The 24,552-nt window shown below is 54.2% G+C and overlaps 1 protein-coding gene across 3 annotated transcripts in view; it reads right to left on the reverse strand.

The window, feature by feature from the left end:
- Positions 1–279: 279 nt before the first annotated feature.
- LAMC3 (laminin subunit gamma 3) overlaps positions 280–24,552 on the reverse strand; it is a 60,659-nt gene continuing 36,386 nt past the window's right edge. For 2 of the 3 annotated variants that reach the window (XM_061199754.1, XM_061199752.1), the window contains 16 exons: positions 23,129–23,317; positions 19,235–19,480; positions 18,240–18,393; positions 17,431–17,573; positions 16,758–16,936; positions 15,286–15,427; positions 14,076–14,281; positions 13,618–13,694; positions 12,253–12,387; positions 10,968–11,115; positions 9,810–9,959; positions 7,522–7,624; positions 5,197–5,396; positions 4,334–4,480; positions 4,141–4,240; positions 280–1,718 (listed from right to left, as the gene is read on the reverse strand). In XM_061199754.1, the coding sequence (XP_061055737.1) occupies positions 1,468–1,718; positions 4,141–4,240; positions 4,334–4,480; positions 5,197–5,396; positions 7,522–7,624; positions 9,810–9,959; positions 10,968–11,115; positions 12,253–12,387; positions 13,618–13,694; positions 14,076–14,281; positions 15,286–15,427; positions 16,758–16,936; positions 17,431–17,573; positions 18,240–18,393; positions 19,235–19,480; positions 23,129–23,317 (2,570 nt within the window). In that variant the 3' untranslated portion in view covers positions 280–1,467. Of the gene's footprint in view, positions 1,719–3,252; positions 3,449–4,140; positions 4,241–4,333; positions 4,481–5,196; positions 5,397–7,521; positions 7,625–9,809; positions 9,960–10,967; positions 11,116–12,252; positions 12,388–13,617; positions 13,695–14,075; positions 14,282–15,285; positions 15,428–16,757; positions 16,937–17,430; positions 17,574–18,239; positions 18,394–19,234; positions 19,481–23,128; positions 23,318–24,552 lie in introns of those variants that run through there. The other variant, XM_061199753.1, reaches the window with a different exon arrangement.

Below are 24,552 nucleotides of genomic sequence, written 5' to 3' on the forward strand. Positions count from 1 at the left end.
TCAAACTCCCCCAGGCCTTAGACTTTGCCTAATAAGCCCCCCGGAGCAGAGAGGAGAGGGCAGATGCCTGGGGTTGCAGGACCCCAGCAGAGTCCCCCCAGTGGGAAGACACTGGCAAAGCCGATGGGCTCAGCTTTGTCACCTTCCTTCTACCTCATGTGGGCCAAGAGGGATCACTGAACCGTCTGCCACTGACTCACTGTGGGGGGGGACATGTGCACCCACAGCCGGGGCTCCTGCTGCCGACCAGCACCGGAGGACCAAAGGCACACCACCAGCTAGTAAAGGGGTCCTTTATTGCCACGTTAAACAGAGTTGGTTAAACAGAAACGGTCTGGGCTGCTGCCTCTCACCCCTGCTGGGGGGCAGGAAGAACGCTGGGAAGGGGCTGGGCCCCCCGAGGCACCCATCCTCCCAGTGCCAAGGCCCCGCAGTCTGCTGGAAGAGGGCCCGGGAAAGGGGAGGAGTGCCAGGAGGAGATGCCGGCAACCCTGGGCAGGGCCTAGCCACAGGGGGAGACCCTAGCGTGACAGGCTAGAAAGGCAGCCAGGCCTCCACGCCCAGCAGGGCCTCCCGTGTGGCAGGTGGGGCCACAGGGCTGCAGGGCCAGTTTGGGAAGTGTCGATCGGTCAAAGGCCAGCCAGGGTTGGCAGGGTCACAAAGGGAAGATCCAAGCGACCTGTCTGAGCCCCCTGACCCAGGCCCCCTCAGGTCACAAGGCCATGGCCCAAAAGGGGCACCGGACCTAGGGCAGGTGATTCCTTCAGTGAGTTTGACCCAGCCCCAAGATCTTGAGAAGGAAGTATTCCATAAAGCCAAAGATACCCCTGCATGGGTGGGCCACGGCCCGGCCCCCAGGAGCCCTGGGCCTCAGGTTCCTCTGCTGAGAACCCCCCAGAATCTTGTGTCTTTTGACCTGCCTGGTCCCTCAGCTATGCAGAGCTACTGGGTGTTCGTGGCGGGTGACACATTGGTCAGGGGGCTGCAGGACAGAGGGCAGGGCTGAGACTGGGGGCTCTGGCTCTTGCTGAACCCACCCTGGATCTCTGCGGATGACCCCCCCCCCCAACCTACCCGGTCCCAGCCTCCCAGGTACCAACCCTGCCTGAGTATGTCAGTGTCACAGGGCATTTAACATAACATAACAAACACCCCCAGCATCCAGAGGGGGCGCACCACACATGGATGGACTTGCACACGTGTGCACTGCACACACGGGCACATGTCCACATGTACCTGTGCATGTGTATGTGCGTATGGGGTGGGAGTGCACGCTGATGGGGGTGTGCACACCGTAGCCGCCTGGGTGAGCTCTGAATGCACACTCACTCCTGCCGGTGGGGAGGGGGATGTGGGCACAGACTCGGGAGGGTACGCGGCAGCAGGATCTGGGGAGTGTGCCTGCATGAGGCACCTGTGGCGGGCGTGCATGCCCCGGGCCGGGGGCACCGTGGGTCCGGGCAGCCCTCACTGCCAGCTGGCACAGCTCTCGGGCAGGCTACGCAAAATGGCCTCCAGATTCTGCTTGTCTGCACGGATCTCAGCAAGGTTGCTCTCGAAGCTCTGGATCTGCAGCCCCTGCTGCTCCGACTCCTGCTGCAAGAGCCTCAGTTTCCCTTGCAGCACCCCTGGTGGGCCCAGTTGCAGCCTCAGGCGCTCCAGCGCCCGCTGGGTCTCATTCAGGGCCCGGGCGGGGGCTCCGAGGGTGTCCAGTGTCCCTGTGGAGGGGCACGGACAGCCTCAGGGTGGGCTGCCTCCCCTGCAGGCCCCATCCCCAGAAGCCCTCCCCAGCCCAAACCCTCCAGGCTCCCGAGTGCCCACGATCTACCAGGAAGGCAAGGGACCGAGAGGGCAGCGTGGTGAGGCAGGTGAGGGCCTGGCCTGGGCACCCCACCGGGCTTATGTGCAGACCCTGGAACTTTCCCCCTGGGTGGCACTGGGCAACGGTTAATTTTTGTTGTTGGTATTACTATTACTGCTAAAAAATGAAGGCCTTGGGTGAGTCCTGAGCCCCAGTTTCCTCATCTGTAAAGCAGTGTGTGTGTGAGAGGCCCCCACAATGCCTGCTGCTCCCACACACCGTTTCAATTCGCTGAGAGCCCACACGTACAGATGGCACTTGTGAGCCAGGATGCGGGGACATCAGGGTGAAAAGAAAGGTTTCTGGCATCAGAATGAGGGTGGGTGAGGCAGACGGGGCAGGAGGGGCTGCAGGCCTGGGAAGCAGGCAGCAGGGGTCTAGTCTTGGCCCCGCACACATTAGGACTTCCCGGAGGAGCCTCTCCAAGTGTAAAACGAGGGGGTGGGGCCGGGTGCTCACATACGAACTTGGTGATGGTGGCATGGAATCCACGGGCTGTCTCCCCCACCTGGCCTTTGTCACCTTGTCCTTAAGGTGGCATTCAATGGAAAGACAGCTGAGCCAGGTGGGAGAGTGCTGGAGTCACAGCAACAAATCCTAAATGGCTTCGAATCCCACAGGACCCCCCTGGGCCCCAGGGCTCCCCATCATGGCCCTGAGTTTCCTGGGCAGTGAAGGCTGGTTTGGAGGACAGGCGGCTGCAAGGGCTGAGCCCGGGGCAGGGAGAAGCAGAGCGAAGCTGAGCCCTGCTGCCGGGCAGGCCCTGCTCCCAGCCAAGACTCGGAGAGGTCCCACCATCCACGGGGAAGTCCAAACAGCCTGGCCTTGGAGGAGGTTACAGCCTCCACTCTATCTGCCCAGCTGGGTCTCCTGGGGCGGGGACAGGGTCTAGGTGTGCGTGGTCACTCCTGCACCCCCGAGTCAAGCATAGTGCCGATGTGAACGAATAAATGACAACAACAACGGCCAGAGTGGTTTACCCACATAGGGCGTTTGTTTCATGCTGGGCATCGTGTCCAGTGCACTGAGTTCTTGCGGGTATAGACCTGTGGCTACGAGCGGGCACTCTGAATTGGTCAGACCTGAGTGTGATCCACAGCCTCCCCACTGACTGGCTGTGGGACCCTGGGCACATCATTTAAATTCTCTGTGCCTTAGTTGTTTCCTCATCTGCAAAATAGCAATAGCATAAGGACCCTTGCCTCGAAAGTTAACATGAGATCATGTGTGTGAACAGCTTAGTGGAGGCCTGGCATCCAGCCAAAGTGCAGACCATGGTGATTCTCCCTTGTCTTATTGATCATGATAACTGAAATGCATGCTGTTACATGGATGAACCTTGAGGACGTTACGCGAAGCGAAATAAGCCAGTCACAGAAGTACACACACTATATGATTCCACTTAGGCGAGGTGCCTACAGTCCCAAATTCACAGAGACAGAAAGTAGAACAGGGGTTGCCAGGGGCTGGGGGAGGGGGAATGGGGAGTCTGTGTATGATGGGGACGGGTTTCATGTTGGGATGATGGATGGTGGCGATGGCTGCACAATAAGGTGAATGTTGCGCCTAATGCCATTGACCTGCACCCTGAAAGATGGTTAAAATGGCCAATTTTATGTTTTGTGTATTTTACCCCAACTTTTAAAACTGCTTGTTGTTCATTTCAGCCTAACTGCTCTGATACTGTCCCCTCGCCCCTGCTCTGAGGGCTCCACGTCTTGGGGGCTGTCCCTTTCATGATGTGCTGTCTCATCACACACTGCACGGTGTGGAAAGCACTCTCGAAACTACCCCACTGTTACTCCCATTTCCCAGGTGGGGGAACTGAGGCTCAGAGAGGTGGAGTGACTTTCCCAAGGTCTCACAGCCAAGGAAGGGAAAGTGCCAGACTTGAATCCAGCACCTGATCCTCGATGCCAGACTTGCTTCTGTGACGTTGTCTCTCCTTCTCTGAAACCCTCCACCACTGAGGGCGGACCTAGTCACCTGGCACCTACAGGTGTTCTGTGGGTGGTGAGTGCTCTGTGTCTCTCCTCTCCTCCTGACTAGCAGCCCCTGGGGGCACGGAGTGAGCACGCTTCTGGACACCATCCCTGCCTCGCCCCCGGGGGGCCTGGAGCGGTTACAAATGCTTGTCATTGACCACAAGGCTCGGGATGGGGGGAGCCATAGACAGGAGGGCTAGGGGGCAAGCTTCCCCAGGACGGGGCCTCCCAGGAAGATCCCGGAGATGCAGCAGGGACCCAGGGGGCCGGGGCCCGGCCTTGGGGTCTCCTTACCCAGCCTGGCAAGCAGCTCCGACAAGGCTTTGATGTCCTTCTCCAGAGAGGTGCGTGATTTCCGGATCTGCTGCTGCATCTCGCTCAGCCCAGCACCCACCTTTTGGGCGGGGGGAGAAGAAAAGCTTGAGCGGCTCCTGGCTGGCTCCCGGGACCAACGGGAGAAGCAGTGCTGGGGTCTCAGCACACGTACCCGATCAGCTGCTTCTAGCTGCTGTCTGCGTGCTTCTGAGGCTAGCACCTGCTGGGAGGCCTGTCGGAGCATCGACTGCGTCTGGCTGGAGAGCCGGCCAGCCCGGCGGTGCTCTTGCTTCCCTTCCCTCAGCAAGGCCTTGGCAAGCTACGGGGTGGGCGGCAGCAGCAGGGAGGGGAGTGTGAGCGGAGAAACTCCTTTTAGAGGTAAAGGGTGACCGCCCCGCCAAGCGGTCATAGATTCATACACCAGACCATTCATTCATTCATTCAACAGCTGTGTACCAGATGCCGGCAAAGTGCAGATGGCTGGACACTACCCATCTCCCCCGAGAGGAGAAATTCCAATAATTTACAGATGGGGAAACAGAGGTGCAGAGAGGAGGAGCTGGCCAAAATCAAAACGGCAGGACCAGAAACCAAGCCTGGGGGCTCCTTCAATCCAGCACTTTCTCTAGGAAGCTGTAGAGGCAGTTTACTTGGGCCCTGAGTGACGGTGCTGGGAAGATGCATACCGATTCAAATGTGGCCCTAATTAAACAAGAAAAGTCTAGAAGTTCAGGGAGTAGAGCCAAACAGACCGAGGTGTGAGTCCTGGTTATGTTAAGTTACTGAACTGGGCTGGGCGTCAGGGTCCTCACCTGTCCCATGGGGACAGCAGTGACATCTCTTTCATGCGGAATCAACAGGGTCACCCGCGTGAAGCTCCAGAGCTCAGAGCCTGGGACCCCTTAGTAAGTGCAGAGTATTCGGCATTGCATACAGAAGGGGCAGTTACCCTGCAGAAGGGCACCTCTTCTAGGACAGTCCTCCCACAGGCCCAGACGGCAGGGATGCCCCTGGAGTCACATCCGTGGCCCTGACCTTGGCACTGTCCTTGGCCAACAGCTCGGCTTCCCTGCCCTTCTTCTTGGCACTGGAGGAGATAGATGCCGCATTTCCCAGCATCCTCTCCACCTGCTTGGTCTTCTTTTTGGAGTCTGCAAGGAGCCTGTCCTGGACGATGGCTGCCTTCCTCCTCAGTGCGGCCTGGTCCTTGGGCCGAGGAAACCTTGGCTTCATTCCTGTAAACCCGGCCGAGGCTGTGTCAGGAGGGCTGGGCTCATGCCTGGAGAGCCCATTGGGTGGTCACTGCCAGATGTCTGACCAACCCCAGACCCTGGGACAACGTGAGCGGAAGTATGAGATGCTTGAGATCTGTGTGCAAACTTCTCAGGCTCACCCAGGGAAAACAAATGAGTGAGACATACTGCCCTGTGAGTGTAAAGATGCATGTTATATTATGATACTTACTAAAGTCACAGAATTACATGGTGGCCAATGCCTGGGCCAGTGGTAGAGATGGGAGCTATAGCACAGTACACAGAAAGATCCATTAAGTTCCTTGGTTTTACATACCACGCATTTCTAAATAGGCTTTGAGGCAGCTTATCGTGATGAACAGACCAAAAACTGGACCATTAAAATGATAAACCAAAGGCCATATGTAACTAGGGGGATGATGAAGAGTGAGAAGTGCCAGAAAATTAGGATAATGACGGTGCAGGTACCAAATGCACTATTTACCTTTTAGCCTCCTAGCAGCCAAGACAAAAAGAGAAATTCTACAATTCACATAGGTTTTTATTATCTAATAAGAAGTAGTTTCCTTCTACATAGAAAGAGAGACTTTTTCATTTCCTTTCAGATAAAATTCTAAGGGAAATTTATCCTAAGGAGTACTGATTATAGTAGACCAAAGTCAAAATTTCAAATGAATCAAGGGGACTTCCCTGGTGATCCAGTGGTTAAGAATCCACCTTCCAGTGTAGGGGACGTGGGTTCGATCCCTGGGCGGGGAACTAAGATCCCACATGCTGCGGGGCAACTAAGCCCACGCGTCGCAACGAAAGATCCCGTGTGCTGCAACCAAGACCCGATGCAGCCAATAAATATATAAATAAATAAATAAATATTAAAAAAAAAAAAGAATCAAGCCTTCTAATATCCAGGGACATAATACTACATAATCATTCTACGAAGATAATCCAAAAGTTAGATCTACTTTGCTTCCTGTACACAAAATTGGCATTTCTTAAAGTGCACTCTGGGGGGACTTCCCTGGTGGCACAGTGGTTAAGAATCCACCTGCCAATGCAGGGGACACGGGTTCGAGCCCTGGTCTGGGAAGATCCCACATGCCGCAGAGCAACTAAGCCCGTGAGCCACAACTACTGAGCCTGAGCTCTAGAGCCCGCGAGCCACAACTACTGAGCCCGCGTGCCACAACTACTGAAGCCCTCGCGCCTAGAGCCCGTGCTCTGAAACAAGAGAAGCCACTGCAATGAGAAGCCCGCGCACCGCAACGAAGAGTAGCCCCCGCTCGCCGCAACTAGAGAAAAGCCCGCGTGCAGCAACGAAGACCCAACGCAGCCAAAAAAAAAAAAAAAAGTGCACACTGGGGAGCCCTAATTCTACAGGGTGTTGATAAATGCTAGGGGAAATTAAGTTTACATAAAGTGAACCCGGTTTCTTTATTGAAGGACTTCTCAGAGCCTTTAATATTCTCAGGTGTGCACTGCAAAGGCCTCAGGGGGATCTACAGCACGTGACATTTCCTAAACTTATTTGAACACAAATCCTCTCTTGGCAGAGCAACTACAGGCTAGGGGCTGTTCCACATTTCATTCAGTAAAATTTCCTTTCTTGGTCTACCCAACTGTAAAATGGGGGCACTTGGCCTCATTTTCCTACAGCTCAAAAGAGACCTGGACTGCCATCAACCCATCAACCCACGTTCTAAAGAGAAACGCTGCATCCCTTCCCATAGCCCCACTGGACGTTGGACCAGGGCAGCCGTATTTGTACCAGGCAACCAGACCCCCCAGCCAGAGTGGCCTAGATCAGGGATGGACAGCTGATGGCATCAGACTCTCTTCCCATCTGGTCCTGAGGGGCTCTGCGTGTGGTCTGATGATGGATGGCCACGTAGGCAAGAACCTGGTGAGTGGTATGTGAGACGGGGAGGGACAAGCAACCACAGGAGAGGGAGGTCCTTAGAGGCAGAGGGAATGGTCTCCTTGGCTTATGCCCACATGACTGGACTTCTGTCCCCTGCAGCCAAGCCTGCCCTGGCTGAGGCATGAGTCCTGGTGTCTGTCATGGGCATCTGTGCATCCATGAGCCCGGGGCTAAGCAGGGCACACATACCTTCTAGGTCAGCCAGCAGAGTGCTGGCTCCTGTGACAGTCACCATGGCAGCCTGGACAGATGAGGAAGCCCGGGTCAGGGCAGCTCTGGCTTCCCGGTGCAGCTGGAGAGAGAAGAGAGAGGCTGGTCAGGTGGTGCTGGAGGTGTGCTGGGCAGAGAGGGGTCAGGTGGGCACCAAACCCACATGTACAAGGTCCCAAAACATCACCAAAACTCTGACACTGAATTATGCTGTTTACCAGGAACATCTGATTTGTTTTATTATACCAATATTAAACCTTGAATATCTCTCCCAAGAAGTTACCTGTCTCACAAAAGCTCAGAGGAAAACTGGAACCTAAGAACTAAAAGAAAGATGGACAACTGAAAATTTCTTGTCAGAATGCTGCTGCATCTCAGCCAGAGGACGTGAAATAGTGAATCTGTCTATTATACAACTTTTACTCATAGAAAATTAGTTTCTTCCCCATTGCCACTAAAAAAGGCTGGATACTTAAAGAATACGGGTTTGATGGATGAATAGATACACAAAATGTGGTGTATCCACATAATGGAATATTATTCAGCCATGAAAAGGAACGAAGTGCTGATATATACTACGATGTGGATGAACCTGGAAAATATTATGGTAAGTGAAAGCAGCCAGACACAAAAGGTCACGTACGGCACGATTCCATTTATATGAAATGTCTGAAACAGGTAAATCCAGAGAGACAGAAAGCAGATGGGCAGTCGCCAGGGGCTAGGGGGAGGGAGGAATGAAGAGTGACTGCTTGATGGGTATAAGCAGTCACCCTTTGGGGTGGTGAATGTTTTGGAACTAGACAGAGGTGGTGCTTGCACAACATTGGGGAATGTGGTAAATGCCACTGTGTTGTACACTTTCAAATGGGTAATTTTATGTGATGTGAATTTCAATCCATCAATCAACCAATCATGTGGGGTTTAAAAAAATTTTTTTGGTAAAGTCTTTATTGAATTTGTTACAATACTGCTTCTGTTTTATGCTTTGGTTTTTTTGGCTGCGAGGCATGTGGGATCTTACCTCCTCGATCAGGGATGGAACCTGCATGCCCTGCATTGCAAGGAGAAGTCTTAACTACTGGACCACCAGGGAAGTTGCAATCATGTGGGTTTGAAGAGCCACCAGATGCTGCCCAGGGAGCCCTTGTGTCTTAAGTCTTACTCCAAATGCCTAGCAGGATGGGAGAGGAAGGTGGGAGGCACTGTGTTGGGGCTCTGCACACTGGGGTCTGGTCCTAACTCTGCTGTGGCCTCATCTGTGCCCCAGACCAGGGTGATGGACTAAATCAATGGGTACCATCCCAGGGGGCTCTGACACAGCACAGCTCTCCCAGTATGTGACAGGCACCAGGCCCAGCTGTTCGGATGCAGGCAACAGCTTTCTGCCTTGTTTCTTGTCTTTAAAAGGAAAATAAAGATGGATACAGGGGACTTCCCTGGCGGTCTCAGCTTCAGGCAGACTCCACTTCCACTATACGGGGCACAGGTTTGATCCTTGGTCAGGGAACTAAGATCTTCCGCGCCCCACCCCCCCCAAAAAAAGATGGCTACGGGATAAGCCAATGCTAGGATTTGAATAAGGTCTGTAGATTAGCTCATTGTACTATATCATGTTGATTTCCTTATTTTGATCCTTGTAAGGTGGCTGGGTAAAACATTAACAGAAGGAGAATCTGTGTGAAGGCTATATGGGACTTCTTTGTGCTTTCTTCGCTACCTTTTTCTAAGTCTAGATGAAAGATGAAAAGTTAAAAAAAAAAAACACTTGAAGGGGTGCTTATACTTTATTAGGTTGGAAACCACTGGCTGGGGCTCAATTCACCCCATAATTCTTGAATTCCCTGATTAGTTAGCCTTGCCTCCCCTCCTGGGCTGTAGATGCCAAACAGTGGGGTTTAGCACTAGAGCAACGTATGTGCTCGCTAAAATATCTGGCAAGTGAACTAATGAATGCAAGAATAAGTGAATGAGACCCATCCCAGCTGTAATTAACACTGAGTAAGGGTGGTGGGCGCGGCTCTGTCTGTCTGTCTGTCTGTCCATCCTGCCTCCTCTCACACCTTTACTCCTTCTCGGGAAATCAGGACCTCCTGCCTTGGCACGAGCTAACTGAGGTTCTCTGGAATTTGGGGGAAGGCACTGGAGGTGTGGAAAGAACTACTTCTGGTCTTTGCCCTTCCCTCCCCCTGCAACCCCTGAGCCCAGATCATGCCTGGGGCAGCCCCAACCTTCTCCAGGTGCTGCCTCAAAGGACAAGCGCCCACCTGCGTAAGGGGCTCTGTCTTGTGCAGCACAGCCTGGGCGGTGGCCTGGAGGGCCCGGGCAGCCTCGGTGACCATGCGCTCTCTCGATGTGACCGTCTTCTCCAGGGCCTGCACCTTCAGGCCCAGGGTCCTGGCCTGGGACTTCTGAGGCTGCCGGGAGATGGAGGGCTCAGACAAGGCCTGACGGGAAGGTCCGAGGGGCAGGTCCTCTACTGGGTGGGAGAAGCCCAGGGGCAGGGACCGTGGGGGGCAGGGCTGCACATGGACCCTAAGAAGCAGAGGGGCCAGGGCGAGAGAAGCCAGGCTGGGGAAGCTGTCACTTGAGGTTTGATTCCAGCCCCAGCAATTTCTAGAAGCGCAGACTCAGGCAACCCAGCTAACCTCCCTGACCTGCGTTTCCTTCCCCAGGCTCACAATCCCTTAGCTGAAACCTTGGGGCCGGACGTACTTCTGAATTCAGAATTTCCTGTGGACACTGCTTATTACCTAACGCCCTCAGCAGTATCTGGGGCAGTGCTCAGGGCCAAACACGTCACTACCTACATTTTTCTTCTTCACACACAGCGGGAGGATCAAACACTCTGAGTAAACAGCCTGGGAGCCGTCAGTCCTGGGCAGGCTGGGCCCCAGATGCATTTCTATAAGTTTAGTCTTTTTTTTTTAAAGTTTAGCTCCCAAGTTTTGGAATTTCAGGATTACTGAGAAGACTTGATGAGCTGATTTATCCAGAGGTGAGGAGCATAGGGTGGCGGGCACATAGGGGATGAGGGCATTACTCACGAATCCCCTCCGGCCCCTCATGGATGCAGCCCTGAAATAACCAAATGGGTGAGCTCCAGCCGACAGACGGACAAAGTAACCGAGGCACAGGGATGGGAAGTCCTTTGCCAAGGTCACAGAGCTAGAGTGGCGGAGCTGGGATTTGGCCCCATGTCCGTCTGGTGTCATTGCCAATGCCACTATGATGAAGAAGAGGCCTCGGCCTTGATATTATCATTATAATCAACAACAAAGATTGGCTGAGATCTTCTAATCAACTGCTAGAGAGTTAGAAATAAGCCACGTCCTCTGCCTCTGCCTGGGCCGCACTGGTTTCCCAGCTGCCACGTTCTCCCTCACAACCACCGCATGCAGAGCTCCAAGGACAGCTGAGCTGACCGGTGCTGCAGGGGCAGCCGGTGAGGCCAGGCGCTGGGCTGCATCTGCGCCAACTTGCTGCACGGCGGCCAGCACCCTCTCAGCTTCAGGCAGCACCTCTGCCACGGCCGTGCCCAGCGCCCTCTGGGCCGCGTGTACCTCCTGGTACCTGGGAGGAGACAGAGGCAGGATGGCCCAGGAACAGGATGCAGGCCATCCCTCCCCATTGCTGTCCCGGCCCCCCCAGCGGAGCCCCCGGTTGAAGGGGCTCTGGCAACTTCCCGGGCAGAACCGCTGTCTGCGGAGTTGGTACCCAGCAGCTGGCCTCGGAAACTGGCTGCTGCTCGGCAGCTGTCTAATGAATGGGAAAGGCAGCCGAGGGACTGCATTCTTGTTTCCTCATTCACTTAATTCAATCACGCTTTTCTGAAGGAGCTCCCGCTTGGTTTCCACTTGAGAATCACATGTTTTGCAAATGTTTGGCTCCTCTGGATGAATCGTGAAGAGGAAAATGCCTGGTGTTGTTGGAGGGATAGCGGCCCAGGCCCTGATGCCCTTGAGTGACCTTGGGCATGTTGCTCTCCAGGTAAATGGAGACCTCTGGGCTGCTTGACTGTTCTGGAGCCCTTTTTCCCTGAAATGCTGTAATCAGTCAACTAGGACAGCTCTCCTGTCCAGCTGTCCACACCCTGCCCCACCCAGCTCCCCCTACCATGGGTACTGCTGGACACCCCCACCAGGGTGCCTCCCATCCCTCACCCCTTTACAGAGAGCCAGCCCCCCTGCCCCTGGGAGTGGGTCATGTGATCCACCCAGCCATACCGATTGGCTCAGGACTGGCCACCTGACCCAAGCTGGGCCAATCAGATTCTCTCATCTAGGAAATCCACTTGGGCTCAGTGAGATGTTGGTGGGTCTCCATTGACCCTCTGAATGAGCTGGATACAAGGGGGCCACCCACAGCAGAGAAGCAGAGGCCAAGAAGAAAGCTGGTGCCTGAGAGGAGCTCCCCAGGGGTCTGGGGAGGGGCAGGGGAGCTGCAGGGGGCCGAGGATGAGCTGATCTGGGCCCTCCTTGTTTAGGTTCTCATTCCTTCTCTCCAGAGGCTGAGCTGCAGCCCGGCATGAGTGGGTTCCTCTAACGCACCACCAAGCAGGCCCAAGACCCTAGGCATCGCACCCCGCCCCAAAGAACATCAGGACTCAAGGGAAGGAAGCCGGTTCTGGAACCAGCGGCCTCTGACCAGGTCCTGCCAGCTTCAGGAAGCCAACCCAAGCTCCTACCCACACCTGGGAGGTCTCCTCACCTGTCCTCTAGCTCCTGCTGGGCCTCCAGGGCTGTTCTCCCCTCCACCAGACTCCAGAGAAGCGCATAACTGCTGTTGGAGGTGAGCAGGGCCCTCCGAGCAGTGGCCTCAATCTTGGTGGTGGTGTCCCTGTGACTGTGTGACAATACCCGCCCGACCATCACCAGGAGCTGACACAGAAGGGGGCCTGGGCCCAATTCCCACCCCTCCGCCACCGCATGGGCCTCTTGCTGTCCCAAAGAGAGTACAGCCACGGGTGCCAGGCTCCTCTCCTCCCTCTGCCTGACACACAATGAAGACTGATGGGAAGGGGACCCAGGCCCCTGTTTCTGTTATATAGGGTTTATGCCTGTTGGCCTGGCATAATAAATAATAGGGCCTTTTATCACACATAAAATCTCAGCTTGGACAATAGATTATATGGTTACCCTAATAAAGAGAGCATAGAAAAGACAGCCTGGGTTTGAATCTGGCTCTATCACTTCTAACCCCGTGTCCTTAAGCAAGTCACTTTACTTTTCTGAGTCTCTCTTCTCATCTGTAAAACGGGTCTACAGTCCCTAACGTACAGCTAAAGGGACAAATTGCTTCAGAGCTTGTGTCTTTAGGATCTTAAGCTGCTTCTTAAAAGCAGTGGATGAAACAACCCAAATGTCCATCAATGGATGACTGGATAAACAAAATGTGGCATATTCGTACAATGGAATATTATTTGGTTGTAAAAAAGAATGAAGTACTGATATATGGTACAATATGCATGAACCTTGAAAATATTATGCTGTATGAAAGAAGCCAGATACAAAAGACCATGTGTACGATTCCATTTATATGAAATGTCCATATTGGCAAATCTATAGAGACGGAAAGTAGATTAGTGGTTACCAGGGGCTGAGGAGGGTGAGGAGGAATGGGGAGTGATGCCTAATGGGTACTTGTTTCTGGGGTAAGGAAAATGTTCTAAAACTGATTGCGGAGATGGTTGCACAATTCTGTGCATATTCTGTGCAATTCTGTGAATATACTGAAAACCACTGAATGGTACTTTAACTGGTTGACTTGCATGGCATGTGAATTATATCTCAGTAAAGCTGTTATAAAAAAAAAGCCAGTGAAGGCTCTCAGATGCCTTCAGTCGACCAATGTCGGCAGACCCCCACCCCGACCCCCGCATCTCATGCCATCCTTGCACACCTCTCCTTCCCACGGCGATGACACTTCAGCTCTGTACTCAAGTGATTCCAACTCCCGGGGTGGGGATACCTATGGGGCTGGCCCTGACCCTGGAAGCCCCCAGCAGAAGGGCTGGGCTCCCTTCATGGTTGTGTGGCCAGGACCTCACCATGCTCCCGGGGCATGGGGGCTCACCTCCTGGCGAGGGCACGGGCCTCTATGGCCAGGTGGCTCCAGTTGGTGGGCTGGCCGAGCCCTTCCTGAGGAATCACCTTTAGAGAAGAGAGAGAAATAGGAGGAAACTATTGGTCCATCCCTGAAGGGCAGGGGCCACATCTGGCTAAATTGTTGGGCAGACCTGGGCCATGCCACTTATTTCATAAACGCTCAGAGCCAGCTACAAAGTCAGCATCCAGTGGGCAGAGCCCTAGAGCTTGGAAATAACAGTAACGACGCCTACCACTTGCTGGGCATTCACTGTCTACTTGGAATATGACTCGTTCTTTGCAAATATTATCTCACTGAATCGGCAGAGGAGGCACTGTGTGACTGCTATTTTGCAGATGAGAAAACTGAGCCTCCCAAAGCAGGGGGTGGGGGCATGCCCCAGGCTCAGTAAAGGGGAGGAGTTGGGGAGGGGTCCCCTGGGGTACCAGAGATGCAAGGATGGTGGCTGCATGCAGAATCTCCTCTTCTGAGGACTCCAGCACCGCCTCTAGGTCTGCCAGCTGGACGCAGGTCTTCTCAGCTCTGGCCTGGGCACAGCGGGCATTCCTGCTCAGTGCCTGCAGCTGCTCCCGGGCAGCCTTCACAGCACCCTCAAGGCCTGTCACCTGCTCCAGGAAGTCTTCCTGGGCCCCTGCAGAAAGCCCAGAGTCCAGGAGTCACAGAGCAGTCGAGATTTCACAATAAAGCCTGCACCTTCAAGGGGCCCCATCTGTGTCCTCTACTCCTCCTGGGCACAGCTTGACTCCATCACCAGGCCTGAGCACTGGTTCCAAAGGAAAGGCCTCCCCATTTTACAGATGCGAAGGCTGAGGCCCAGAGATGGCAAATCATGACCCAAGGTTCCCCAAACAGGAAGTCAGCCACAGAGGAAGGGCTGGAAGGAATGCAGGCCTTCTAGATCCACAGCGAACAATTCCTGAACCTGAGACAGCAGTAAAACCCGCCTTGAGTCAGCTCTGTAATTCGTAGCATGGCTCAGTGTGGGCGTTTTAACGCACAGCATCTGATAGCTCCCTATTTTGTTAGTCTTGCTCACCTATGGCTGCTACAGGAGTACAGGTGCTTGTGAACAGGAAATTTAACAAAATAAGCAATTCACGCTTGATGCTCCTAAATTTCAGTGTCCCAGGGACAAATTCCACGTGGACTTAATGACAATCTTTTTTCTTATTTACCCATTTATTTTCTATGCTGGGGATACAGCAGTGGGCAAAATGGCCAACAGTCAAAGACAGCAGGAACTTTACCTGTTCAGCACCTGGGACAGCGCCCCAATGATTATTTGTTGAGTGACTGACTCAACGAATAAACCCAACCCTGTCCTCACTGAGCTTATGGGTACAGTCTAGGTGGCGCAGGGGGCATGGGGACCGAGGCTATAGTCAGAGACTGATATTAATAAAGCTACAAAATACAACTGGGTGAGGGATATTGAAAGAGAGGTCCGTGGGATGACAGGACTGCATAGCAGGAGGAACTCACTTAGTTGGGGAGGTCAGACAGGCTCTCCCAGCAAGTGAGTTCTCCTAGGGGTGAACCCGACTGAGGTCAGACTGAAGGGCTCCAAAGGGGGCATCTGACCAGCCAGCCCCCTCCCCTTGCCTCCCAGTCTCCCACTCTGCTCTCCCACTGTACCTTGCAGCAGGGGGTGGCCCTGGTAGACGTCCCCCCGTGGGGCCTCTCCCTGTAGAATGTCCAGTGGTGCCCAGGGCCTGCCACAGTTTGACCCCTGCAGCCACCCTTCCATCAGGGTCAGTCTGGCCTTCAGCTTGGCAGCCTGGAGGGGTCAGGGAAGGAAGGGTGTGTGAGGCTGGTGGCCTAAAGTCCTGCTTGGAAACCTCTGCCTGGCCTGCCCGCCCCGAGCATTGCCTTCTCCAATCCTACCCTGGGCCCCAAAGCTAAGGACACACCGGACCTCTGAGAACCAACTGTGCCCACCCTGTCCTTGGAGCTGTCCCTTCCCTTCTCATACCCACAGCACCTGCTGGCATTCAGCCGACCACACCTCTGCCCTACTGAGGGAGGGATGGGAAGGGAAGCCCCAGGAGGATTTCTGTCTGTTTTGCTATGTTCCCAGGACTTGGCACAGAGCAGGCATGTGATCCTTGCAGGCTGAGTGAGTGTGCTTTGCAACGTCTCCTAGCCCCATTCTTTCAATCATGTGAACAATACATGCATCTATGGAGCACTTGCTAGGAGCCAGGTATGAGCGACCGCTGGCCACGCACCAGCTCACGTTCACCTTGTAACCACCCTAAGGGGCAGGGGATACAGGTCCCGAGCCCACGCCTCGATTCCAAAGTCCAAAATGCTCTGAAAACCTGCAAAGCTTTCCATTCCTTATTGGGTGGCAAAATCAGGTTGAAAAAACCCTGCACTCATTTAGAAACAAAACTGCTCTGAACAAGGCTACTTATGATCTTTATTTACCCCCTTGGTGTGACTATTCACCTGTTTTCCTGCAGATGTATCACTGGGTTTGATTAGGGGGCTGGCCCAGGCATCGCTGGGAGTGGTACCTAATATTCAGCACACACCATCCTATCTTTCTACAGAACCATCACTGGTTTCAGGTAAGGGGTTGCAGGCCTGAACTATTTCATTTTGGAGTAGGAGAGACACACTGAAACTTACCAAGGCTGTCACCTGCCTGGGCATGTGACAACTAACAGGGTTGGGGGCGGGGTAGGGGAACCCCAGAGGTCATGCTCCTGACCCCTGCACGACACCACCTCCCTGCTTGAAATACTACTTGTGTCCCATAATGGGCATTGCCCTCCTCCTGACCCTCCCCCAAAGGGCCTTCTGTGGTCTCGTCCCCATTGAACTTGAGAAAGTGTGAGACCTCGGCCTGGGTGGTCGGGAAGGACATGCCACAGGAGCCACCTTTCTCCTGTCCGCTCAGGAGCCAGGGAAGGGCAGAGGTGGGGCTGGGCCAGGTGGCTGGGTGGGCACAAGAAGGAGGTGGCCGGTGGTCCCCGAAGGCCTGAGAGCTGTGGGTAAGCGGGCATTTCCCGGTGCCCAGCACAGAGCTGGTGCTCACTGGGGGCATGAAATGAACAGAAGGCGCAGCGGCCCTGGGCAGGGCCTGGATGGGGAGGGCTCACCTCCTTCTTCACCAGGGCGTAGCAGGACGGGCACTCCTGGCAGTTTGTGCCGCCGGCCGTGAGGAAGAAGTTGTCCTGGCAGAGGTCACACTTGTAGCCCACAAAGCCGGGCTTGCACACACACGTGCTGTTCTCATGACATTGGGCCGAGGCGGCGCCCAGCGGGGAGCACCTGCAGGCTGGGGGGGCCGGGGCAGACGGCGCTGGGTGCCCTGATGGCCACCCCACACTGGAACCCCCAGGTCCCCTGCACCCTTGCACCTGGCTGCTCCAGACCCCGTGGGCAGCTCAAGTACATTCCTGGGTCCTTCCTGGGAGACTGATTCAGAAGGTTGGAGGTCATGACTGAGAGCCTGAGTTATTTCAGTGCCCCTGGGATCTGAGGACCAGTCAGGTTTAGGACTGCCATGCAGTCTAACCATACAAATGAGGCCCAGAGAGGTGACCTGATGGCCCCAGGCACACAGGAATTTAGCAGTGGAGTCTAGGACTAGATTCTTGGCCTCCTATGCTGTCTTCTGCTCTGCTCACTCACTCCATGTTCCCACGGCTGCTCTAAGAAAACCTGCCCCATATCTGATCTCTCTCCTGCTGCATGGCCATCTTCCCCATTGGTCCTCTTTCCTAGAAGCCTCATTCTCTAGGCAGCCTGGGAAGGACCTGGCTTCCTTACCCCGGCAGCCCTTGATGGAGAAGCCGAAGAAACCCAGCTGGCATCTGTCACAGGCCTGGCCCTCGACGCCTGGACGGCAGGGGCACTGCCCGGTCTTGGGGTGGCACTGGTCCTCCTGGGAGCCCAGCGGGTGGCACTTGCAGCTACGATAAGGGAAGGGACCCAGGTCTGAGTCCAGCTCTGGGCCACTCCCAGCCCCGCCTCTGCCGGCTAGGGCTGGTGATCACGCCCTCTGCTGACAAGGCCCCATCTCTGTGTCTGCACATGTCAAACAGCTTCCCTCAAGCTGTGCCCCGGAAAGCACAGTCTCATAAAATGCTCCCCCCCCCAAAAAAAAGGTATGGGGACATATATACATTTGGACTATACCCTTCAGTTGGAAAGTCACAATGCAACTAGCATATTAAAGGCCTGAGAAGTCTGGTCAGGAAGAAACCTGTTTGCTTCACTAGGCATTTCCCTGGAGTTCTCCACTGCTCCGTAAAGATGGTATCTAAGCTGCTGCTGTGGCCCAAAAGGTCACAGAGTGACGGAGTTACCGAGAAGGGAATCAGAGACCAAACCAGCCCCTGCCCACCTGGACATCCCTTAGGGCTGCTCTTGGCCCGCATCCTGGGTTGGCAGGGCCATGAATCTGACCCCCAAGGGACCGTCCCTTTGTCCCCCCTCAGTGCAGGGCACAGTGTACCTGGCAGTGGGCCTGGGATGACACATGCCAAGCCAGGCCCCTCTCTGGAGGCTCCCTGGCGACTTCTTCCCTCCTGGAGAAACACCCAGGGGAAGGGCACCCACAGCCTCGCCCCACCCACCTCCGGCAGCCCCTGCCAGGCTGGAGGTCGTAGAAGCCAGGGCTGCAGTGGCCACAGTCCCGTCCGGTCACGTGAGGCAGGCAGGAGCACTGGCCGGTCACTGGGTCACAGGGTCTCTGCTCACTGACTGAGCCCTTCTGGTTGCAGCTGCAGGCTGGGGGTGGGAGCAGGAAAGCGTGTTGGGGAGCCATGCCGATCATCTGTTCAACCTTTGGGGACCCAGGAGAGGCAGAGAAGATGGGGAGCCCACAGAGATGACTCACATTCAGCTCAGACTTCTAAGCAGTCTCTGAAAAAAGGTTCTAGGGCTGGGCTCCAGTCTCAGCCCATTTTCTGTGTCCTTGGAGAGACAGCCCAGAATAGTCGTGGTGGCAGATGGCCCTTCTGAGCCTGCCCTGAGTCCCCACAGGCTGGAGAGAAGGCCAGAAACTTGGTTGGGGGTTAGGGGCAGACCTCTGTTCCCACTGTTTTGGGTCACTTGTCTCTGCTCTCCTGGGCCCCATAAAACAAGAGGCTGACAGGTGCTGCAAGGAGCAGGGGCTCAGGAGCACGTGAGTTTGGGGCAAATGCTGAGCTTCTCCCTGCAGCACTTCTGGAAGCCTCCCACGAGCTCACGCACGCTGTGGCCCTCTGAGAGGGCACAGAGGGCTGAGCATCTTGGTGGGGAGGCACGGCCTGACAGGAAGCCCAGGGGCAGGACAAACATGATGAGTGGCACAGGCCATCTGGGACAGTCTTGCATGCCAACTGTGGAGCGTGAGATAACTGCTAAATTATCCGGGCAGGAAAAAAAAAAAATCACAGGGTCAGAGTTGATCAGATCCCAAGGCTGAAAGACCTCGGAGAAGAGCAAACCCTTACACTTTCTTGACAAGGCAACAGGGAAGGTGAGTAACCTGCCTAAGGTTGCACAGCCTTGCAGAGCAGCCAGCTGGATCTGGTGGAGAAGGGGCCCACCACGCCCCACCCTGTGGGTCTGGGAGGGGGGTACTCACGCACGCATTTGTCTGCGGGCCGAGGGGACAGGGCACTCCCGTAGAAGCCTTCCTGACAGCTCTCACAGTGGGCACCTGTCGTGTTGTGTAGGCATCGCAGGCAGCGGCCAGACAGGGGGTCACAGTTGCCCACTGCGTTGGGGTCCACGTTCCCACTGCACTGACACAGCTGGCAGGGCTGAGGGGCCCCAGAGAGCCCCAGCGGGTCCCCAAAAAAGCCATCATCACAGATCTCACAGCGCCACCCTGGGAAAGGAGAAACCTTGTGTGATTGAGGAACCCAGCCCGCTGGGTCCATGAGGGGTGAGGCCGGGCATGAACCAAAGTGAGCTCCCTCAAGTCTCCTTGTGGAGCAGAGCAGGGGCTCTGGGGTCAGTCTGACCTGGGGCCAGGGCCCAGCTGGGCCATTAGCAGGCTGTGTGGTCTTAAGCAAGTCACTGTGCCTCTCTGAACTTGGGCTCCTTGTCTGCAGAGTGGGGACAATAATGGCAGCTACCTCAAAGGACTGTTGAGAAGGTTTGGTGAGATCACTTGTGCAAAGCACTTAGCACAGATCCTGGCACATGGCTGGTGCTCAACAGTAGTGGCTGTTATCACCCATTCACCATCATCACCCTCCTCGTCATCATGTCATCACCCACATTCTCCTCATCATCACCAGTCTCTTCATCAGCGCCTTGACCATCATCTTCATCATTACCGTCATCATCGCCTTTGTTGATGTCATTTTCATCTTCATCTTGATCATCTTTGTCATCATTATCATCCATCATCTTCGTCATTATTGCCATCATCTTGATCATTATCTTCATCATCATCACCATCACCATCATCATCTTCATCACCATCATCATCTTGATCACCATCTTGATCTTCATCATTAGCATCAACTTGATTACCTTCATCATCTTCATCATCATCTTCCTTGTCTCCATCTTCAACAGCACTGTCTCCCTCTTCTTCACCCTTCTGTTCCTCATCCTCTCCCCCGTCTCCCTCCCTCAGCTGTGGTTGCTTTTTCGTTTGTGGTTTCTGACCCCTTTGCCTTTTCTGCTTCTCATGGTTTCTGAACTCCATTTGGACTGTTTATTTCATACTCCCACCTTGCTTCCTGGGTTTGATCTGGGGCTGCTGCTTTATCTTCCAGCCCCAGGGTTACTGTGAGTCTCAGGAAAGAAGGTGTGTGAGGAGGCCTTTGGAGGGTCATGGCCTGGGAGATTCACTCTGAACACAGATGGGGCATAAAAGAACACACTTGTACCATGTACTTCATGCAGTGGCAGATCATTCTTCGTAAATACACCTTCCTCTCTGTGTATATCTGCATGAAACAGACGACTGGGGGCACTCTGGGGGTGGCAGGATGATGGGCATCTTAAGTTGTCTTCTTGCTTGTATGCACCTTCATGTTCCTCTTTACACTTTTACAAAGAGTTTACATTGTTATAATGAGTATTACTAACTTTATAATTTAAAAAATAGCTACTGTCGTGGTGAAAAACAGTTGTGGGCTCCCTGCGTCCTCAAAGTTCATTGGTCCAGTTGAAATCAAGTTAATGAGACTAAAGGCAGGCAACCTTGAACACGGAGAGGAGGAATACTAAGGAAGAGATGAAAAAAAAAGAGAGAAAAGGAAGGAAAAGAAAAATCTGAATGGAGTTCAAGGTAGAGGCTAGTGTCTGGCTTTGAGACTCTGAAACAGAAATGAAGTAAGAGGGGGGAATTCAATGATTAGGACTCCACGCTCTCACTGCAGAGGGCCTGGGTTCGATCCCTGGTCAGGGAACTAAGATCCCACAAGCTGCACAGCGCGGCCAAAAAAAAAAGTAAGATGGGCAAGGGGGAGATTGAAGCTGGTGATGAAGAATGTGGTCTCCATAGTTAACCTGCCATCCACCTGGGACCAAGTGAGGACAGCTCCCAGGTAGGAGGCGGCTGCAAGGGTTCAGGATGGTAGACAAGTGAGGCAGGCAGGGATCAGGACTTGACCCTGGTCAGTCCCGGCTCAGACTGTCTGGGTGAGGGCTTTGGCGGGACCTGAAGGATGATGGTGTGATAAAGACAGGAACTGGTTCAAAGCCCCAGGGCCTAACGTCGACCCCAGGCAGCCTTCCCAGGGTTCCCTCTGTGGACAGCAGTGCCTTGCTCCCCCGAAATCCTCCCTTGGGTAACTTCTCTAAGTGTCCCCCCTCTCACTGAGTGGGATCCCCTCGTGTTGCAAACCAGAGGAAGCCACAGGTAGGGAGCCAGAAGATATGGGGAAGTTTATGGAAACAGAGGGGCATCATGATGGCAGGGGGCAGGTTCCTGTGATGGGACCTCACTCCCTCAGTTCTTGGGACCCCTGCTCTGGGGCATCTCCCCAGCCCTGCTAGCCGTCAGGGAGCTGCTTTCGGAGTGGTCCCAACAAAGCAGGCATCTGACAGGACCAAGGTAATGGGCTGTCCTGATGCAGCCACAGGTACTAGATGTAGAACCAGATGTCTGGGAACCCTGGAACGTTATGCCAAGTGAAACAAGCCAGACACAGGGCTTCCCTGGTGGCGCAGTGGTTAAGAATTGCCTGCCAATGCAGGGGACACAGGTTCGAGCCCCGGTCCAGGAAGATCCCACGTGCTGAGGAGCAACTAAGCCTGTGTGCCATAGCTATTGAGCTTGCGCTCTAGAGCCCGCGAGCCACAAATACTGAGCCTGCGTGCCACAACTACTGAAGCCCACGCGCCTAGAGCCCGTGCTCCGCAACAGGAGACGCCACTGCAATGAGAAGCCCATGCACTGCAATGAAAAGTAGCCCCTGCTCGCCGCAACTAGAGAAAGGCCGCGTGCAGCAACAAAGACCCAACGCAGCAAGAAAGGAAGGAAGGAAGGAAGGAAAGAAGGAAGAAACAAAGAAGCTAGACACAAAAGGACAAACACCATCTGAGCCACTTACATGAGGTACCCGGAATAGTCAAATTCAGAGACAGAAACTAGAATGGTGGATGGCAGGGGCTGTGAGGAGGGAGAACTATTAAACAATAATTTAATGGGTGTGAAGTTTCCATTTAGGATGATTAAAAAAAAATTCTGTGGATGGATGGTGGTGATGGTTGCACAACATCATGAATGTACTTAAGGCCAGTGAATTGTACACTTAAAAATGGTTAAAATGGCAAATTTTATGTTATGCGTATTTTGCCAAAATTAAAAAAAATCAATAATGGCATATACCGAAAAACCATTGAACTGTACACTTCAAATGGGTGAATCATAGGGTATGTGAATAATATCACAATTTTTTAAAAAAAATCAGCTGCCTAGGATGACTCTGAGTCCTGGAGCGGGAATGAGGAAAAGGGAGAGGGCTGGGGATGGGGACACTTCTGCTTCACACATTTATCTGGTGACAGTTTAAAATTTTATTCATTTATTTATTTGATGCACCATGTGGCTTGTGGGATCTTAGTTCCCCGACCAGGGATCGAACCCAGGCCCACGGCAGTGAAAGCGCTGCGTCCTAACCACTGGATTGTCAGGGAATTCCCATGACAACATTTTTTTAAAGCTGAAAGTTCAATCAGAGGTTTTCCACCTTAACTACGTAAAAGAATCAGCCAGGAAACTTGATAAGAATACGGATTCCTGAGCTCTGTCTTAAGCTACTAAACCAGGCTCTGCGGGGCCAGCACCGGACATGAGGATTTCCAAAATCCCACGTGGTATCTTCAGTGGCCCAAGTTCTGACAGGAACCCATTCAGCCCAGGGCCCTGGCTATGGGGCTATGAGACTCAGTGTCCCCAGAGGTCAGGCCTGTCACCCCTAAGCAGGGCCCTCCGTCATCTGTCACACTCCAGACCCAGGACTCACTCCTGGAGGCTGGGCAGAGGCAGGGCCCCAGGGCATGAGCCACTCACCTCTCTGGCCCGGGGGACAGTGGGTACACACCACCTCTCTGCTCTCTGGGATGGTCATGCAGGCCGACTGTCCAGGGCACGGACAGGGCTGGCAGTCATCGGCTTGGCCTGTGAAGGGGTTGCCGTAGAAACCTGGCAAGCAGTGCTCACAGGACGGGCCCTCGGTGTGGTGGCCGCATAGGCAGATCCCTGAGGGGCAAGACAAGCACCTGGTCACCACTGCCTGAGCCCAGACGCTCCAGAGACAGCAGGCAGGCTTCTGGCCGTGGGGGTCACAGAGCACGTCCCAGGCAGAAAAGGGGTGGGAACACTTCCAAGGTGGAGGCAGCATAGCCCAGGGATGAAGCATCCACCCCAGGTTCACATCCGCCACTTACTGACCGTGTGAACCTGGGCACCCCTGTGCCTCAACGTCCTCACCTGCAAAATGGGCATAAATGGCTCTGACCTCAAAAGGTTTTCATCAGGATTCAATGAGGCCATGCAGTCAAAGTGCCCTGCACGGTCTCTTGCACACAATTATTATTACTGTCGTCATTATTATTTTGTATTCCAAAACCTGTAACCGAACCAGCTGGCGATACAGCTAGCATTTGCTGTCACGGTTTTCCTTTTCCTCTTCCTCTGTGTCCTCTTTTTCTTTTTAATTGAAGCCTCCGTGTCCTCTTAACTTCAGGGACAGTGACACAGACCCAGGATTCTGGCCTTGACATGAGGCTCCCGTTTAGGGGGTCTATGGGTTTCCAGAGGTTTCCTGGTCTCATAGAACAGAACCCCCATCTCTGCCCACTGGTTTCTAATGAAGGGGATTCTGCAAACCACCTTCTCCAGCCCCACAGCATCTGGAGTCTTCTCAGAGCCACTGCCAGGGACTAAGGGAGGAGCCTGGCCGAGAAGGGGTTAAGCAAGACCAGCACTTCCCAGAGGCCCCCAGCAGCACCCAGCAGGGACTGAGGTGAACAGGAGGGGAGGGGACGCAGGGTGGACAGGCAGAGCAGGGGTGGCATCCGGGGGAGCTGTCACACCTGCCCTGCTTTCCACTGGTCCCTGTCTCGGCCCAGCACCCACACGGTCACTACTCCTCCTCCCATCCAGGGTGGACAGCAGTGGCTGCTGTGCCCATTTTACAGATGAGGACTCGCCCAAATGGAGCTGGAGGTCATGCCAAGGCAAGGGGCTCTGAGGGATGACAAACTAGTCCCATCTCATGAGACAACTCTCCTGGAGCCCTGCATAGAAGGACTATGAAGTCTCATCTGGCTCGATTAGTGATGCCTGCCATGGGCACAAGAAGCGGGGAGGCCCCTCATGTTACCGGTGCACGCCCACCCTGCCTGGCCTGTTCATTCCCAGGTTACTGTGCTTGGTCAGCTGAGAAATTCCCTTTTCAGAGACCCCAGCAGCTCCAGGAGAGCAGCAGGGCG

The sequence above is a fragment of the Eubalaena glacialis genome, chromosome 9, assembly GCF_028564815.1.
Source record: "Eubalaena glacialis isolate mEubGla1 chromosome 9, mEubGla1.1.hap2.+ XY, whole genome shotgun sequence".
NCBI lineage: Eukaryota > Metazoa > Chordata > Mammalia > Artiodactyla > Balaenidae > Eubalaena > Eubalaena glacialis.